This window comes from Conger conger, chromosome 10 (genome assembly GCF_963514075.1).
Source record: "Conger conger chromosome 10, fConCon1.1, whole genome shotgun sequence".
Classification (NCBI taxonomy): domain Eukaryota; kingdom Metazoa; phylum Chordata; class Actinopteri; order Anguilliformes; family Congridae; genus Conger; species Conger conger.
Window position 1 is genome coordinate 37,197,799 of NC_083769.1, and position 20,849 is coordinate 37,218,647.

The 20,849-nt window shown below is 41.5% G+C and overlaps 1 protein-coding gene across 1 annotated transcript; it reads right to left on the reverse strand.

Annotated features, from left to right (window-relative positions):
• Positions 1-9,680: 9,680 nt before the first annotated feature.
• Positions 9,681-19,958, reverse strand: zgc:113363 (uncharacterized protein LOC791449 homolog). The gene is made up of 5 exons (XM_061258525.1): positions 19,819-19,958; positions 15,751-15,913; positions 14,892-15,041; positions 14,193-14,447; positions 9,681-11,196 (listed from the first exon to the last, which is right to left on the reverse strand). Exons 2-5 carry the CDS (start codon positions 15,899-15,901, stop codon positions 10,940-10,942), a joined length of 813 nt encoding a protein of 270 aa, XP_061114509.1. The 5' UTR covers positions 15,902-15,913; positions 19,819-19,958; the 3' UTR covers positions 9,681-10,939.
• Between the last annotated feature and the right edge of the window lie 891 nt (positions 19,959-20,849).

Below are 20,849 nucleotides of genomic sequence, written 5' to 3' on the forward strand. Positions count from 1 at the left end.
TGGCAGGATACTGGTGTCCCGTTTCAGTTTTAAGGAAGAGTGCTGGATCACGATTAGCTACTGAGAAGCTTTTTTAAAATGTATTATTTTTTATTTTTGTTCAAGAGGTGCCCGAGAGAGTAGTACACATTTACACATATAGTTTTATATAGCATTTATTGGTAAACATTAATATTTTTAGAAATGTTTATGCTCAGTTCAGGTTTTGTGTCCATCTCGCTGGATGGCTGGAGAGCAATCAGTTTTTAAAGAAGTATTCAGTCTCATGTTATCAGATGACCATTCTTTCATTAATGAGAAAGAAGCTTGCATGATTTTGTTCCAGAATAACTACAATAAGCTTAACTTTATTGATTGATCTGGTATCCTCGGCTTCAATGCAATCTAGAGCTATGATGAAAGATGGTGACTTCCAATGCTGCTGTGTTAGAAATGTGTACTGTAATAAAGACTTCTGATCTCCTGTCTCAAACAAACTTAAAGGGAAATTACTGCAACTTGTCTTCTATCCCTTCCATTTCCTCCTCCTCTTCCACAGACTGTACTCATGACTTGTAATCTGATTATTTTTCTCTTTATGCTACCACTGAAATGCAAGCTGCGTAGTTTTACTAATATCATTTTGTCAGTTTTTTTTTTAAAAGAATTTTTAAGTAAAAAAGAAAAAAAATTAAAATTGTAAGACGAAATAAACACGAGTGATTGTCTGCCTAAAACCAGAATTAACTGTTTCGTTTGTAATCAGTTTTGCCGGAGGATGAACTAGTGAACTCGATGTCTTGAATGTGTGATCAGCAAATGTCCTGAATCCTTTCCTCACACAGTGCTCTAGGCTTGATTAATTGTATACAAAGTTATTCATATTGACACCATCAAATCAAATAGTGGGGTAAGTAGAGCAAAAGTCAAAGGGAAATCAATGCCTCCTATTGCATACTGCCATTTCATCATCAGCAATGTGTGAACAGATATGACACCACAGTGTTCCACTAGAGGGCGACCTTGCTTTTCATTCACCTGGCCTTTAATCAGACCTGTTTTCTCCCCCCACTAATTGGAGAAAATGCTGCATTTGTGATCATTTATTGATAAATCCTCAAGTTTAATATATTATTCTTTTTTATTTTAGGGGCCATAGCATGTCAATGACCTGACCTTGCAGGCCTGCACTGAACCAGTTATAAAATTTCAGATTCAACAAAGACGTCAGCCACGTGGAGTCATTGAATTTCCAATGACTGAATGGACTCAATAGACCAAGCATAAACAACCATTCTAGTGCATTAATGATGTCACCCATACTATCAATGACACTAAATGTAATTATCTGGCTCTTAGCTCTGATTATTTACTGAAGTTTCTCAGTTTTCAATCCTCACTCCTTCCGCTTTATTTCTTAAATGCGAAAATGCAGAAGAAGGCACACAGCTCCGTACTCTTCCATGACCCTGCCTGACCCATACAGCCCTCCATACATGACCCTGACCCCAGGCCTGTATAGCCCTCCATGCACGACCCTGCCTGACCCAAGGCCTATATAGCCCTCCATAACATGACCCTGCCTTACCCAAGCCCTGTACGGTCCTCCATGCACGACCCTGCCTGACCCAAGCCCTGTACGGTCCTCCATACATGACCCTGCCTGACCCAAGGCCTATATAGCCCTCCATACATGACCCTGCCTGACCCAAGGCCTATATAGCCCTCCATACATGACCCTGCCTGACCCCAGGAATATATGGTCCTCCACACATTGGCCGACATTAGCTCAGGAGGTCATCTGGCAGTCAGTTCGATTTCACCCAGGATATGTTGAAGTGTTGCCTAACCCATCCCCCGTCAATCTCTCATCAGACGGGCCTAGGGCCGGGTCCTCAACAGTGTCCCTGAGCAAGACACCTAATCCCCAATTGCTCCTGGCGAGCTGGTTGGTGCCTTGCATGGCAGCCAAACGCTGTTGGTGTGTGTGTGTAGATCGGTGAATGAGGAGCATACAGTGCTTTGGATAAAGGTGCTATATAAATGCCAACCAGGCAGCACGGATTGTGCAGTGGGTAGCACTGCTGCCTCACAGCAAGGAGGTCCTGGGTTCAAATCCCGGTCGGCCGGGGCCTCTCTGTGTGGAGTTTGCATGTTCTCCCCGTGTCTGCATGGGTTTCCTCCGGGTACTCCAGTTTCCTCCCACAGTCCAAAGACATGCAGGTTAGGCTGATTGGAGTGTGTGAGTAAATGGTGTGTGTGCCCTGCGATGGACTGGCGACCTGTCCAGGGTGTATTCCTGCCTTTCACCCAATGTATGCTGGGATAGACTCCAGCCCCTCTGCGACCCTATTCAGGATAAGTAGGTTAGGATAATGAATGAATGAATAAATGCCAACCATTTACCATTTACCACACATGACACTGCCTTGCCCCGGGCCTGTGTGGGTCTCTGTGGTCCTGTGGTTCAGTAATGCATCCCTGCAGCTTATAAAAAGGTTCATAAGCTGTACTCATTCTGTGTGTGAGATCTACGCTGAGAACATTGCGGTCTCAATAATGTGTTCTGCTCTGCTCCACTTGTTTATTGTTGTATACTGTATGTGTGTGCACACTTGTTCAAGATTCGTTCCTCTGGGACCACACTTCTTGAATGCCAACTGGGCCATGTTGCAGTGTGGTTATTCTACCTCAGGGCTGACCAACTCTGTTCCTGGAGATCTACCTTTCTGTAGGTGTTCACTCTAACCCTAACAAAGCACACCTCATTCAACAGCTAGAGCTGCTATTTAGTAGAAACGGGTCAGCCAAATTACTGTTGGATGGTAGCTCTCCATGAACAGGGTTGGGCAGCCATGTTTTACATCATTCAATGCTCTGTTTTCTGTCAGATACTGAAATGTCAGAAGTTGAAAGTATGCCTATCAATGTCAGTGAGGCAAGCAGTGTTTAGATAAATAACTCCTAAGTGATGTGATGAATATAGTCCATCATCCTGCATTCCTGCAGATACACGGTGAGTTTGAGCTCTTTGATTGTGCATTGAGTGCTATTGTTGCTCATGTAGAAAGCAGTAATTACAAACACTAAGCATATTATTGAGGATGTGAATGTTCATGGGTTTGCCAAATCTATTTTCTTTAAGTGCATTTGTATGAGTGTCTTGGTACATTATAGTGACAGTATACCATTGGATAAATGAGACTTTGGACTTTGAGATATTGGTAAGTGTACTGCCATTGTTGCCTCATGATGGTTTATAAGACAATTATATTGGCAGCATTCTAATAGAGGCACTTAAAGCCTTTGTGAAGAGTGAGAAAAGTTCAAATGAAAGAGATATGCCTGAAACCACCAAAGTTCCAGTAAACACTCGCTAATGTTTGCATTTTTTAATGCGCATGTAAAGGGATACTTTACATGAATTACTGCTTGGTGCATTAATCAAAGTACAGTTTCTCATTCTGTTTAATGGTTTTGATTGAAGTACTGAATAGGAGGACATCAACAGCCACTTGCAGTACAGATCCCCAAGGATTCAATCAGTTTTGATGCACTAATTTTCATCCCATTAAATATGAAACAAACTAAATATTTGCTGTTTGAGCTGTAAAAAATCAATGCGTTTGGGTGAATAAAGTGCAATCGTATTTCTTTTTATTTTTTTTTGGACAGTATTTAGCAAAGTGTGGCTGTATTGTGTAAGTAACAGTCCCATTATGAAGTGCACTGCACCAGATTAAACCTGATTGATGTTCGGGATAAAAGGATTCCTTTACAGCCCTGGACAGCAGCCATGCCCCACTCACGCCCGGGAGAAACGGGCTGGAACCAGTGGCCTCCTGGGGGCCCTCTGGGCGCTTTATGACCCTTTTATCTGCGGCGGACATTTGCAATCCCGAGGCTTGTGATTGAGCACACCTATTGTGATAAAAGGGTGGTAACCAAAAGTACATTAGCCTTTGTAATTATGACAGGATTATATATGAGTCTACAGAATCAATAGAATTGATGTGTGTATCATAATCATCTTGGTTGCTTGTAGGTCCTGTACACTGTAAAATATGTTTTTTTTTCTACACTGCCCCTGTTACAATATATACTTTATATTTCTACTTATCCTTGCAAAAAAAGTTATTTCCATATGTGACTCTTTATTAGTTTAGTAATTTGTGTCTGCACTCCCTGTTGAATTCTATTAGTTTAACCCAGGGCTTAGCTGAGTGGGTAACACTAAAATAAATTGATATCAAATGAATTTTCACACCCCATGGGTGTGTTACAAATATATAAAAATATTTTGGAGGGAAGGGCTGTTCTACTTTTTCTGCAATGGAGACCGGGCAGGTAGCCATTTTATGTTTATGTTCTTGTGTGTTTTTAAAGGCGTGGGTACCCTAAATGCCCGAGGGAGTCATGCTGGGCTGTTGGTTTTGGCACAGTCTGTACCTCTGCTGTTTTCATTTTAAAGAAGTGAACTGTGAGATATTTAATCTAAAAATAAATCTCCACGCTTACTGTTCAGTTTCCTCGATACCCTCTGGACTTGTGCAGCTTGTGTGTTTGGTGAGATGGTGCAGCTGAACAGTTGGTGTTAGCCTTTTTCAGCAATGAGTATTTTCCCGATGTTGGAGTCACTGGAGAGTCAGAACGAAGGCAGAGAGAGCGGAGAAGGGAGACTGGTGAGAAGTTTTAGGGACAGAAAGGAGTGAACTACCTAGAGAATCATGGATATAAGAGAAGGATGCATCTGGATGGATTTGTCCTGTGTACAGTATAAAGCAAATCAAAATATATTGCTGTAGATTCCTCATACAATGAAAGCTTAATGTTAAAGGCAGGAGCTTATTTCAACTTTCTCAACAAAGAATACCAGTTTTTTAGCATTGAAGGATTGAATTGTTGTGGTTAGGGTGTCTGATATTTATTTGGTAATGAATTGTGACTAAAGAGAATTGTAACACAGCCTCCACGGAACTGACTGCTTACACACTGGTTTAGTGGTCTTGGAATGTGCTGAGTTGCTGAGCTTGCCAGCATGAAGCTTTTTGCCGTGGTGCTACTATAAATTTTCTCCGGAAAGTTTTTTTTTGCATAGAACAAAAGAAAATAGAAAATGGAACAATTATTCATCCCTACAGGGCAATAATTTCACTGTGACAGTCCAAAGAGGCCATGGCTCAGGACTTAGACGGTCACTCAAAGGTCACAGCTGAACTTTGGTGGGGCAGCTTTGTTAAAGGGGCAGTTCACCCAAAATTGAAATTGAAGTACAGTGGGTTCAGAAAATATTCAGACTCCTTACATTTTTACCCATTTTATTGGGTTGTAGATTGAAATTTGAATGGATAAAATGTTTGCCCATCAATCTACACTCAATAACCAGTAATGACAAAGGGAAAACATGCTTTTAGACATTTTTGCAAATGTATTAACAATCAAAAACTGAAATCTCTGCAAAATGGAAATTTTATCTGAATACTTTCTGAACCCACTGTATGTTTCCACTGACGCAGACTGCTATCTATCCATCCAGTTTCACTGAGATTTGATTTGTTTTACTGTCTAGATGCAGTTCACCACAATACAATGGTGACTACTGATTTTGGCGCGTTGTAACAGTTTGTTGTAGTTTTGATATAGAAACTGGTTAGCAACCTAGTTTATTGAAGTACATAGCAGCTTCATGGGTGTGAGATATTAATGGGTGTAATTTATGTCATAGAACAAAACACCTGTTAATATCTCATCCATGATGTACGTCATTCAACAGCTAGGGATCGAATGAGCTGCAAATTTGGGTTTCAAGTGAAAACGTAACGAATGGTTGATCTCCAGGAAAAGGTTTTGGAACCATTGGACATCTGAGTGAGTAACACAGGCAGGGGGCTGGTCAGTATGTGGGGCTATGAGAGTCAGCGGGGTGTAGGAGAACGGTGTAGCACAGTGCTGTATGTGGGACTATGAGAGTTAGCGGGGTGTAGGAGAACGGTGTAGCACAGTGCTGTATGTGGGACTATGAGAGTTAGCGGGATGGCGGGGTGTAGGGGAACAGTGTAGCACAGTGCTGTATGTGGGGCTATGAGAGTTAGCGGGGTGTAGGAGAACGGTGTAGCGCAGTGCTGTATGTGGGGCTATGAGAGTTAGCGGGATGGCAGGGTGTAGGGTAATGGTGTAGCACAGTGCTGTATGTGGGGCTATGAGAGTTAGCGGGATGGCGGGGTGTAGGGGAACAGTGTAGCACAGTGCTGTATGTGGGGCTATGAGAGTTAGCGGGATGGCGGGGAATGGTCTGGCACAGTGCTGGAGTAAGGTGACACTGCAAAAGCTGCTTCCTCTCCGGGCGGGCGAGCGGCCCTTTGAAGCCGGCTGATCTGAGGTCTGGGGTCAGTGGAACACAACTCTGGGCTGGGCCCACAATCCCCTGGGCTCCCCCGTCAGCCAACGCCATTCCTGTCTGTTCACTTCCTGAACTTCCTGTTGACGCTGGCTTCGCACATCGCTACTATAAACAAGCACTTCCTGTCCCCCTGCTGCCAAATTGGTGCCAGAACAGAAACACATTTCAGTGGGTTGAGCTTGAGCGAAACTGATCTTTTCTACGATCAGTGAACATGTACATTGTAATAAGTGTTACGGTTAGGAACATTACTCTCTTTTGCAATTCTGTTTTTGCCATTTTTAAGGGCGCAGACCAACAAAGGCCAATAACTACACTGCTCAAGCTGACAATTATTATTAATGTGTCAGTTGTGATAACATGACCGAACATAACAATGTGGCTTTGAAATGGATAATAGTTGACTTTGGAGATATGCGGTGTCTGATAAACATGTGTTTTAATGAGTCTGTCCGGTGCACTAGTGGCTCACACTGTGGCGTTTTGGGGGCTCATGTATGGTGGGAGGGGCAGCTGGCTTTCCTGTCCACACCCACATGTCAGGCCCCGTCATCCATGTGTGCACTTTATAATCCCCCATGGATTCTCAGGTAAGAGTGCAGCCCTGGCTTTGTTTTTATAATCTCCTCACTGTGCTGCTGCTTCTCTCTCTCTCTCTCTCTCTCTCTCTCTCTCTCTCTCTCCGAGACTCGTAATGAGCATGTGTGACTCTTGGCCCTGTCCTCTTCCTCTGTGGTAATGTTGTCTGCCAAGTCTCGTAAAGGTCAATTACTGAAGCAATTACACTTTAAACACAGGGGCCCGATGTGGGTTGGAGCACAGGTGGAGACGGAGTGGGGGGGGGGGGTTCGGCGAGCGGAGTTATGTGTCCCTCTTCCTGTCTGCTCCGATCAGAATTTCGACCAGTGGGTCAGCCATTTCATTATTTCATCTGCCACTTCTCTTTCCTGTTTGCTGAACCCCTTTCTTCTCTTGAGTTTTAAAAAGATTTCATTGCATTGTAAATCATTTTAAGCGAAGCAAAAAGAATGTATTTGTTGATCTTCTACATTTTTTTCCAGTTGTGTGTTTATTTTCCCAAGCTCCCGACACCACATACTGCACGTCAACCCACCTGTATAGCATTATCTCACTTCACAGTGTGTGTATTTAACCATGTATGAACTCATAATAAAACTTTACACACAGTACACAGGCGTGTCCTCCCCCATCTGAACCCATCCATACCCCAAACAACTCTGCAAGCCAAGTGAATAATTACTATTTGGTGAAATAATCTTTGAATTTATGTGTCTCTGAATACCTGGGTGAATGTCAGGGGTAAATATAGATTGTTTTAAGAAGCATGTGTAGCAGTTAGTTTGGACTGTTAGCTAACTCCGCAGTGAAAGTGAAGGCTCATTGCAGGTTACCACGACAATGCTCCCTGATGACATAAGTCAAATTCAAAAGAATGTCGTCCCCCTTGGCTAGCCTTTAGCTGACTGGACGAGTGAGAGGCCAGGGTTCAATTCCGACCTAGGACTCAGGCAAAACTCTCTCGTTACACATGCATGGTTGCATGTGACAATATGTCAGATTGAACAGTACAGTGTTCTTGACACCTTGGTTTTAGCTTTACCACACTTATGTTTTGTGACGGAGTGAAAGGTAAGATGAACAGAGCTGAAACACAAAAGCCTCTTTATGGTACAGTCTTTATTTTACAGTACCTTCCTCCTCTGCCCCACCCCCAATCACCAACACCACCACCAGCACCCCCTCGACCTCACTCCACAAAGCTCACACAATCACTGGAAACTCCCCAGCCCCTGCCCACAGCCGGATGTGTAACTGCGTGCAACCTTGAAATATATGTGTGTGTATGTGAGGGAGAGAGGTAAATGGATTTATTTTGATAGAGAATGGTGCAATGTTTGGTTGATAGTGCAGGATTTGGTTGATGGTACATGATGCAGGGTGTGGTTGTTAGTACATGGTGCAGGGTGTGGTTGATAGTACATGGTGCAGGGTGTGGTTTATAGTACATGGTGTAGGGCAGGGCCGTCCAATCTTATCCAGAAAGGGCCGGTGTGTGTGCAGGTTGTTGTTTTAGCACAGGACTAAGACAGCTGATTCTACTCATCTTGATTAAAGACCATGATTAGTTCATTAGTATAATCAGGTGTGTTATTGCTGGGTTAAAACAAAAACCTGCACCCACCTCGGCCCTTTTAGGATAAGATTGGACACCTGGTGTAGGGTGTGATTGATAGTACATGGTGCAGGGTGTGATTGATAGTGCATGGTGCAGGGTGTGATTGATAGTGCATGGTGCAGGGTGTGTTTGATCATGCATGGTGCAGGGTGTGATTGATAGTGCATGGTGCAGGGTGTGGTTGATGGTACATGGTGTAGGGTGTGCTTGATGGTGCAGGGTGTGATTGATAGTGCATGGTGCAGGGTGTGGTTGATAGTGCATGGTGCAGGGTGTGGTTGATGGTACATGGTGTAGGGTGTGCTTGATGGTGCAGGGTGTGGTTGATAGCGCATGGTGCAGGGTGTGATTGATAGTGCATGGTGCAGGGTGTGATTGATAGTGCATGGTGCAGGGTGTGGTTGATAGTGCATGGTGTAAGGTGTGCTTGATGGTGCAGGGTGTGATTGATAGCGCATGGTGCAGGGTGTGATTGATGGTGCAGGGTGTGTTTGATCATGCATGGTGCAGGGTGTGTTTGATCATGCATGGTGCAGGGTGTGATTGATAGTGCATGGTGCAGGGTGTGATTGATAGTGCATGGTGCAGGGTGTGGTTGATGGTACATGGTGTAGGGTGTGCTTGATGGTGCAGGGTGTGATTGATAGCGCATGGTGCAGGGTGTGATTGATAGTGCATGGTGCAGGGTGTGATTGATAGTGCATGGTGCAGGGTGTGGTTGATGGTACATGGTGTAGGGTGTGCTTGATGGTGCAGGGTGTGATTGATAGCGCATGGTGCAGGGTGTGATTGATAGCGCATGGTGCAGGGTGTGATTGATAGTGCATGGTGCAGGGTGTGATTGATAGTGCATGGTGCAGGGTGTGATTGATAGTGCATGGTGCAGGGTGTGATTGATAGTGCATGGTGCAGGGTGTGGTTGATAGTGCAGGGTGTGATTGATAGTGCATGGTGCAGGGTGTGATTGATAGTGCATGGTGCAGGGTTTGGTTGATAGTACATGGTCTGGGTTTAGTTGATAGATCATGGTGCAGGCTGTGCTTGATATTGCATGGTGCATGGCAATTTAAGGTTGTTAAAACAGAGGAGAGATCAGAGGCAAAGAAAAAAAAGATCACGTTTATTACACAGGATGAGAGAAAAAATCTACATAGTGTTGCATTAAAAATGCTATTTCAAATGAGGAATGTTTTCACATTTGTACTATTCATTTTAATACAGATCAGAAAAGAAGAAACTATTTACAATCTTAGAAAATTGTGGGTTTTAAGGCCATTTTTTCCTCCATTTTTCCCTAATATTTTGAACACTAGTTACACTGGTAATATGTGTCAAAAAGGCATACATTTAAGTTACTCTGCAGCAGCTGAAATAGCCCTGTCTCACAGCAACAAGGCCGAAGCTGTACACATAAAACACCAACTGTGATGTCATCCCTTAGATGTACAGTAATCATTAGCTGCGAAATTAAAACATTGTACAACCTAATCTATCTAATTGTAATACTCTCGAGATTTAATCCATAATAAATAGATTTGTCAATTTGTACTTAAAGCATATTGACTTTATTAATATTAAAAGAAAACACAGACTACGCACTCAGAGCATTAGGACTACAGCAGAATAACTGCAAAAATATATTCTGCTTTTTCAAAAAACTTTAGTATTATTACGGTGACATCAGCAACTTCAGTTTTAATTCAACTGTAAGAGAGTGTATGGTAGTCTACACTCGATAAGTTTCTCAGTGTAAGGTGTAAAATCTGCTACAGAGTTTATAGTGAGCCCTTTTCTGTGTACTGGAATGCAAAATTTAAAAATCCTTCATTTGGATTACTGATTGTATCACAAGATACTGGTAAACACTGCTTTTGACACTCAAAAAACATGAATATATCTTATATGTTACATCAGGCATATGTTGGCAAAGTGCACTTGACCACTTTGATTGTGGTTCCAATATCCTCCAAAAACCAATTCTGGTCTTAATCCCAATAACCTTATATTGTACTATGCTGAAACCAACACTACAAAGGACAGACAATAAAAATTTTTGAAAATATTTTCAAAAAAATGTTCTTGCCATCCAACTAAAACTTTTATTTCTGCCGGGTCTTCAGAAGGATATTCAGAGCTTTTTGCGTAAGGACAAATGTAGTACCATGGCAGCGCTCATCAGTAACAGGTCTGTATTTTACTTACTAAAAAAGGAAACAAAAAATGGCCAGATAAATACAGACTGAAAAAGGACGAACATTACACAATAACTGTTTGCTACAAAGCAACCATGTGGCCACTGTATCCGTGCATCTTTGGTCATTTTCCGCTGTGGTATTCACCGGACTTTGCGGTGTGGATTGGAACTAGGCGGGAAAGCAGATGGAGCAGCACTCCAGACATATCTCAAGGCAGTCGGAGGACCCACAGCAGTCCTCCATGATCCCACAATCCAACCCGGCTGAGCAGGCTTCCTCTCCACAGGCCATGCCTCCTGCGGCTCCGCCCCCACAGCAGCACAACGCCTCACAGCCCTGCCCACAGGCCAGACACTGTGCCACCGCTGAGCACAGAGAGAGCAGCTCACAGAACAGGCAGGCCAGTACACAGTGCACACAGCAGTCTGTAGGGAGACACACACAGCATCACATAACACACGGAACAGGAAGACACACACCTCATCATATATCACACAGAACAGGGAGACACACACCTCATCATATATCACACAGAACAGAGAGACAGACACACAGCATCACATGTCAAACAGAACAAGGAGACACACACCGCATCATATAACACACAGAACAAGGAGACACACACAGCATCACATGTCACACAGAACAAGCAGGCCAGTACACAGTGCAAACAGCAGTCTGTAGGGAGACACACACCGCATCACATGTCACACAGAACAGGGAGACACACACCACATCACCTATCACACAGTACAGGGAGACAGACACCCTGCATCACATGTCACACAGAACAGGGAGACACAGATACCTCATCATATAACACACAGAACAGGGAGACACACACCACATCACCTATCACACACAACAGGGAGACACACACACCACATCACCTATCACAGTATCAGGAAACTGATATGGAACACAGTGCCATGTCCTTCCACCCTTCACCTGTACAGGCCCTGCACAGGGCCCAACAGTACGACTTGGTTTTGGTTCTTTGGCCCAAAAGGACGTGGGTTGGCTGGTACCTCCCTGCCCAGTATACGTTAATAAGTCACTCAACAAAGCACATAGTTTGTAAGCCTCATCAAAATAGCTTTTTGTGAGGCCTGAACACACTGTACAGCCTGAGCTACTGTGATTGTGACTATGAAGAGGGCTTTGAAAAGCTGACAGATTCAACTTCATCAAGTGTTTTCATTTTGTAATGAGACTTTTCCCTCAAGTAGAACATTTTAGCTTGCAAAGTCACTGTTTGCTTGACTGTGAACTTTTCTTGCCCCATTAGCAAATCTTGAAATGAGTCAAGCTGTGTCCCCTGACTGGAAATATTTATGTATTATTTAGCAAAAAAAAAGTGAAATAATTCATTCTAAATATTAGACTAAAATACTTATTTTAGTCTAATATTTATAATACTTAAGATCGACTTATTTTTTGCTTTCTGCAGTGTACGTTGGCAGAGCGCTAGCCCGGAGCGCTAGCCCGGAGCGCTAGCGGCTAATGGAAGAGCAGCTGAGAGATCTCCATGCCCAGCTCCAGACACTCGGTTGCCTGGAGACAGAGGTCGCAGGCCGAGCAGTCGCAGACGACCCCGGCGCAGCTGCAGCAGGGCGCGTCCGGACACGCCCCGCAGCAGAGCCAGGTCTCGGCCAATAGCGCCTCCAGGAACGCGGGGTCGCAGCAGCCGCACGCGAAGCTGCAGGCGGAGGAGCAGAGAGACGAGAGGCAGGCGTGGCAACCCTCGCCCGCCACCACCACACAGTCCCACAGCTGGCAGAACAGGCAAGCTAGAACGATGGAGGCGCACAGGTCTGGGGTGCAGAGAGGGAGGGATCGCAGAAAGAAAAGAGCACAAAGAGGAGGGATAGAAAGGCGTGAGAGAGACAGAGAGGGGGATCGCAGAAAGAGAGAAGGGTGATGGTGAGGGATGAGTCAGCATGTGAAGGAGAATGAAGAGAGGGTGAAAAGGAGTAAATGGCGTGAAGCAGATTGGAGGCAAAGGAAGGTGAAGATAATGGAAAAAGGGAGATTTTGTTTGTTGGAGGAGGTAGAAAAAGGGAAGTAGTGTGGTGGGAAAGGCAGACAGAAGGGGGGAGAGTGTTAGTACTGAGAAAAGATAGAGTAAAGCTATCCAAAGTTACAGTACAGTGCTTGTAGTCAAGCCATGCAAAGTCACAGCGCAATGTCAGAAACTAGCATGGACATTGTCTTTGCTCCTCATTCATATCACATCAGGGCCATATTCATAACCTCTCACATCAAGTGCTGATCTCCGAGCAGCATTCCTTGGCCCATAGCCAAACCAGATCAGTTTAGCTTTAGGACTACAGGCCAAAATTATGTCATTAAAATATTTAATGTGTAAAAATATATGGATAATTGCCTTCAATTATGAAAACTATTAAAACACCTTTGGTAAAGTCAGTAAATTATTAATGGTCCACACAAGCTGTCTGAACCCCCAATGTCCAAGGTCCGGTAACTGCAGTACTGTAAGTCTAAAAAGGTCTTAGGCACCTCAGATTTTCTAACCCAAATTTGCTCTTAGATGTTTTTTTGTTTTCTGCATTCGTGTGTCAGTAGAACAAAGAGCAAATTTGAGGTTAACAAGCATTCTGTCATTAAATAAAGTAAAGTAACATATTATGTTATAGACCACTTTTCTGTTAAAAATGTCCTGTCACCTTCCTGTCAACTTCGACCAGTCTGGCCCTTCTCCTTTGACCTCTCCCATTAACAACATGTTTCTGCCTACTGATACTATCAGTGTTTTTTTGTTTTTCGCACCAGACTCTGCAAATTCTAGAGACTGTTGTGTGTGAAAATCACAGGAGATCATCAATGTATGAGATACTCAAACCACACTGTCTGGCACCAACAATCATTCCATGGTCAAAGTGACTTCTGCATGCTTTTATGCATATAGTTGCTGCATGATTGGCTGATTCAATATTTGCATGTGCAGGTCTGCTGTACAGGTCTACCTAATAAAGTGGTCACTGAGAGTAAATACACATTAAAGTTCAATACTGACAGAAGACTCAGTACAAATGTATCATCTATGTGGAGTGTTTGTTAGTAGCTGGCTGTAGATTAGGCAGCATGTCTTCAGTCAGATAAACACAGTGCACGAAGGGGGAACCAAGGTGGCTTAAAGATAAACCTGGAGGGTTGTATACTGTGGTGTAGGATGCGTTTGCGTATGTTTATGTGAGCGTGTATTTGGTGCAACTGCAACAACCTTTGCAGAAGTTAAATATTCAAAAACAACACTACTGCTAAATATTATTAAAACTTACTGTTAGTCAGAAATTAACATAAAAACTTTATGGGCCAGTTTCACAGACACAGATTAAGCCTTGGCTATATGTGAATTGAATTCATCCTAGTATGCATAAATATGTGTGTTTATTCTCACCATCTCCAGCCACTTGTTGGATCTGGGCAGCAGTGGTTTTGAGGCTGTTCTGGCTGTTGGTGGAGGTGGAGGGGAGGCGCTTCTTGTCGTGAGAAGCTTTCGCGCTGCACTTGGGGGGCTGTGCTAACCGCCATCCGGGATGGGCAGCAGAGACGGTTGGTGGAGTGCAAATGGGCGGGGCTCCATTTGCAAGTCCCATTGGAGGGGCGTGGCCGTTCTGGAGACTGGACACAGGATTCTCACCGCTGTCAGCCTCTGGAAAGAAGTAGGGCAAGATGAAAAGTGTTTATATGGGGGAACCATCTGAAATGGAAATGAACCATTTTATTATATATGCGTAGGTACCGTACAGCAGGGCTGCCCAATCCTGTTCCAGGACATCTACTGTCCTGTCTGTTTTCATTCCAACCCTAACAAAGCACACCCCATTTATTAGCTATAAATTAGATCTTCTTGAGCTGCTAATTAGTAGAGCCAAATGTGCAATCCAGGAACATGGTTGGCCACCATCCATGCTGTACAGGGTCCAGCACCTTGCTATGATCTTTAGGGGAACAATTTCCCCCAGCTCTGTAATCATATTGTTTTTATTTTGCATTATTTCTTTAAATGACTATTTGCAGTACCATTATAAAGAAACTAGAGCGACTCTAGTTGCTTAATCTAAATTCAGTGCTAAATCAGTGATGGAGAGAATACCGGCTCTCAAAATCTGATTGGGTGTTGATGCATGTTGATGTTGGGAGATGAGACAGCAGTTCTCATTGGTTGGGACATCATCAGTCAAAGAGTGATGGCTTTTCTCCAGACCAGTTCTGCCAGAGGCTGGCGTCTCTTCTGTTTCAGATTCTGTCACACATTCAAACAGAGAGGCCAGGATTTACCCAAAATGTTACAAATTTGTTCCAAACTTATACATGAAAATATTTTTTAAATTACAATTACTGATTATTGATGCTATCCACAAGCTATAAAGGTCTCACACTTTTCTGTAATGGTGTAAACCCAACATTGTTAATAGTAACAAAACTGAAAATCTCACTGAACAGGAGAGCACAGAACAGATACAGTAACCCTGTGTGTACTCTCATTACTAAATAACAGCAACATCCGGAGATATCATCTGCAAGTAATATCAGTAATCTGTATATACTATGCAGATGTCAGTAATAAACAACATCTGTCTCGGACAAGGGTGTGCAATCTCATCTGACAGGAGTGGTGTGTGCTGGTGTGTGTGCAGGCTTTTTTTTAGTCCAACACTATGACACCTGATTCAAGGTTTGATTGAAGACCTTGATTAGTTCATTAATGGAATAAGGTGTCTTTGCATTGGGCGAAAACCAAAACCTGCACCCATGAGATTGAACACCCCCGCACTCCCATCAGTGTCTTCTACATCATAGAGGAGATAACATGGTTTCAGCAAAGCAAGCTGTCGGAGAAGGGCAGGCTTTGTTTTAATACAAACAGATTGTTAAGTCATCCAGCCCAAGCAGAACCGTTCTTGAATAAATCGAACAGAGAACTCAAATTGATCCCGGTGGTTCAGTCTCACTTGTGTGTCCCGCCGTGGCTGTGCTTTGTTCTGGCCCAGTGTAGGGATGTTCTGTGCCACCCAGGCTCTGAGGCCGGTCGTGGCCCATGTCCCTGTCCTGTCCTTGGAGTGGCACGTCCATGACCTCTGGCTCTGTCTCACCCCGAGACATCCTGTGCACACTCTGAGCCAAACGGAGAAAGACAGACAGTACTGTAGGTCGCACATTGCACAAAACGAAAGGTCTGCTACTGTACCAGTCATGTGTACTCTCGTAAGGAACAGAGAATCAAAAAAGATTCTGTAAATATATACAGCCTGGAATTTCTGTTGAAAATCATTGCAATATTTATGTTTGTGAGGATCACGCCACTTCCAGGTAGAAGTTTGAGCTTGAGATTGAGTTTTTAAGTTGAGTTTGAGAACCAAAAAAAGATTGCTCAAATGAAGATCATTCTTAACATTCAGTACATTACCAGAAATGTACAGCACAGTAAAATATCCAGTGTTAATTCCACTCTAACAGAGTACATATGGTCCAATAGTTATTGTTTTATTAACACTGATAATATTACTGTACAGTAAACTTTCTGGTAAAATACTGAATGCTAAAAATGAAGTTTTATTTTTTTCATTTGAACAATCTTTTTTTGATTCTCAAACTCACTTTTTCAGACTTCTACCTGAAAGTGGCTAGATCCTCACGAACATAAATATTGCAATGATTTTGGAACTTCAACAGAAATTCCAGGCTGGATATATTTACAGAAAAAGCCAGTGGTCTCTCCAAATAGTTTTCTAAATTTAGCTGTATTTAAGGTTATTAAAAAACATAGTGAATTATATGTTTTGGTGGAGTATCAATTAGAATATTTCTGAACTCACTAGATAAACTGTGTATTCAAGTAACTATGCAAAAAATGTGTTTAACAGAAAGTTTAGAAATTTTGCAAATACCAGAGAGCAGTTATAATCATATCCAAACTTTACTCTGTGTGAGTTCAAGAAAAAAGTGCAATGATGAAGCAATAAAAATAAGGCTGTAATATCTATTGCATGTTATCTATTATTCATGTAAGTCCTTTTATGCATACGATAATGAGGTGGAGACAGACCGGAATAAAAACACTGAAATTGCATAGATTATTGAATATTGGTAAATTAAGTTGTAATATGTCATAAACTTTGTAAACCCATATCAGCACAGAAAGATTTACTTGTAAAGTTGTGGCTTTGTTTAGTTGATGCAAATGATTACATTGATACATTACACACTGTAACAAAATTGACTACCAGCTAGAAAAGGAAGGATTGGCTGCTGAAAAAAATTTGGTTAAGACCAGACTGGGATCAAATACATAATTGTTTTGGATTCAAATAGTTTTCTGTGCTCAACTGATCTTGCCTGGTGCAATTGAGCCAACCAAGAAGACCAGAAGTATGTGACCCAGATCCCATTAAGGCACATTCAGTTAAGGCTAATTCAGTAAAGGTTATTTTGATTAAAGGTGGGCCCAAAGCTCGATAGGAGGGGGCCACAAATTATTTGTTATATGCCTTGTACCCAGTAAGGGGCCTACTGAATGATTCTGCCAGGGGCCCCAGAATTCTTGGCTACTCCCGTGACCGTGTTTTTTAGCCAGACTGAGTGCTTTTGTTGGGCTGCCAAAGCCCTCCAGATGGACCAAAAACACTGGACATTCCAAAGTGTGAGAAAAAATAATAATACAAATCATTTAAATTTGCAGTCTAACAGGAATGGGAAACTCAGCACACTCCATGAAGTCCCCTTGCTAGGCAAAACAAACAGTTTAGTCAAATTATTAAGCATTTTCAATAAAATCAAAACAGGCAATGCACAACAGTTTTTCCTGTTTCATACAGCTATGGTTTTTCGGTTTTTTCGCTTGTATAATCGTGGTTGTCATACTCCTCCTCCTCTGCATCATTGTCATGCATTTTAGATTTATTACTGTAGTTGTTTACAAAAAAGTTATCTGCTATGAAAGTTTGGCATGCGCATATGACCAAGTTCTTCTTATCAAGAAATGTGTAATCTATGAACAGTCTTAAAACTGTATTGTTTTTAAGTATTTAATTAAGTACATTCCATATTATTTTAAATTAAATATTGAAAATTTGCGCACCTTGATTATTATATTGAACACAGCAAATTGTAATATTTGTCTGAAGCTTCCCATCAGGCAAGTTTAATACCAGGGGTTTGAAATACCAGACATGCTTTTGCATCCTTTTGTGTAAGTCATCTGGACAGCAAGGTAATATTGGGTTTAACAGTGTACATATAACCTGTATGATCATGCATAATGAATATACTGTACATTAAAGAGATTTGGCTTCTCTCCATAGAGGAACCCTTTCTTAGTTCTTTATGGAACCTTCTATCATAGGTATTAAGTGTGAAATCTCCCAGACAAATAACCATTTTGACAAAGAAACCTTATGAGCTTAGGATGACAAAAACATGTTGCAGTGAAAATATATTTTTATTTTATTTTTAATGAATGCCCCTTGTATTCAGCATAGTTGAATTGCTAGTTATAGAATATAGAATATATAGAATATTGAGATAAAGACCAGAGACTCATGTGCGCTACAGGAGACTAAAATTAATTGCTGGATCTGAGGAGGTTTTAGCATAAATCTACAATATGTTTCATATTTGCGATGTACTTTTATTTCAATGCAAATGTTTTATAGTTATTTCATGTTGATGTAATGTAATGCATGTTAAAGATTTATGCCTTAAATGTATTTTACCGTCCTTTAACAGAGTTACAATAAACTGTTCAAATAAATTGTGATGTGCATATTTTAGTCCACTAACCATACACAAAACATTGGCAAACAGTTTGGTTTTGAAAACTCTGTTTTCAAACACAGTTGGGATGAACACCAATCCTGGATTTCATTTTGAAACCTCAATAAAAAATTATTAAATACATGTTTACAGATATGATGCATTGAAATGGTTTCTTTTGAGGGTGAGAACCTGTCTGGGCAAAAGACATAGATAGGTCTCCCATTCACTCCCCACTGTGAATCAGGATCAATAAAATAAAATGGTTATAGTTTTACTGCACTTGTGTGTGAACATGTTTAAATAATAAATGCCACAGGGGACTTTTCAGCTAAGTGGACTAAATTGAGATCAGCATAACCTTTTCTATCTGACAAATGCAACAGTGCATACATTCCCATAAAATAGTATACTCAGTGTAGAAGCATAATTATATATAGTATTCAAGTATTCTGAAGTATAAAATAGTATACTTCAGGCATACTTCAGCAAACTATTTATTTTACATGGGTTGCCACCTAATTTCACTTTGTCATTTTGATAAAGAAATGATTTAAATTATTCTATTCTATTTAAATTATCTGATTAATGGCTAGTTGGCTACAATACTGTGTGAAATGTGTATAGCTGAAATATGAGATGAATTAAGCCTAAAAGTTAGGTCATAGGTGTCCACAGACAAGCAATAAAGGCCAACTAATTTGAATTGCATTTTTTTATTAAGAAGGCTAAATAAATTCAGCCCTGCACAATCTGTTATTGCACAACAGTACAAAGGTAATTTTGAGAAAATATGGAACCAGCTCTAATATACAGCCTCATTTATTATTTGTTATCTATATTATGACGATTGCAGTTGAGTTAAAATCTCCGGTTAAAGTATTCCTGTGGGTTTCCCCCCAAAACGATAGGCTACCTACATCATAAAGTCTGTGGTGCTAAAGTTAAAGATATGGTTGGCTATACATCTAGCGAGTACCAATAGGCTACTGAAGTTGACAATTCACAGGCACGCTTATTAAAACAAATTATTTCATACGCGTTATACGTTTAGGGATAATGTTCACCTATAGATTGTTGTTATGCGGTCCCGGGACACTGTGCTGCAAACTTCATACACATTAAAATGAGAAACGTGTCGCAACTAAGAGGACATGTATATGATATTATCTACATCTAAAATTAACGAAATGATATTGAATCCGAAGAAATTGCAAAAACGGAAAATCTTACTTTATTTAAAATAGTACAAAACAACGGCAACCTACCTTAACGTAATTAAAGCCAGTCTTACACCTTGAAAGCCTCAGTACGGGGGAAATACTTCACAAAACTGCAGAAAAACGAGCGCCTACGGTCCGTTTATTTGATGGGGATAGTAACCGGTTCTGCGCAGCTCCTCTATGTTGACTGGGAATAACTGCTTTTTGGACATTAACGTCGACGTAAAAGCAACCACGCCTCCCTTAAAAAAATAAAATCGAACCTCTTACGTCAGACCTTGGGGCCCAAAGCGTCCTTGAGTTCATCGCATCAAAGTTGGAAAAGGTGGAGAAACAGTGAAGGATTGTATTGTATGGCATGTGAAAAGGAAGAACATATAACGATGATGATGGTGATTTTTTATTCGTAGTAATAGGCTATTATTATTTATAATAATAATACTTATATTACTAGTAATACTACTACAGCTACTGTTAGTTGTAAGAATCAGCCTTGTGCTTATTAAAACAGTAGTCCTTATCATCATTATCACTCTGTTTATTAGACGATGATCATGATCATTATTCATTCATTTAATTATTTGTCTATTTCGTTTTTTTTTTGTCTGTTATTCATTGCACTTCCTAAAAAGTAGTTTTTTAGCGCCATCATGTGGTGTAAATCTAGAAGTGCGAATGTGGCTTCAACGATAACCAGCGACATTGCCAAGCGAACTAACCCAAAGCAAGGGCCAAAAAAAGCATACCTTATCTATCAGCCGTGCTCCTGGAAAAATATGTGACACTGCACGGGTCTTTATAGAAAAAAGTTGATTTGGTGGTTTTTACATTTAGCCTTGAAAAACACAATGACCCAGATTCAGGGAATTATTCTGGAAGCTTCTTAGTGGTAGTAGTAGGGTAGTAGTTGTAATATCATCAGCATAATTTAAAGCTAAATCTAGTCCCACCCCCAATTACTAGTAGAGATCCATTCAAATGCAAAGAGTTTTAGTATCTCTGGTAGAACAAAGAAAAATAAGACATCCAGACAATGATGTTGTTGATAGGTCACAGACATCAGGAAGTCATGGCAT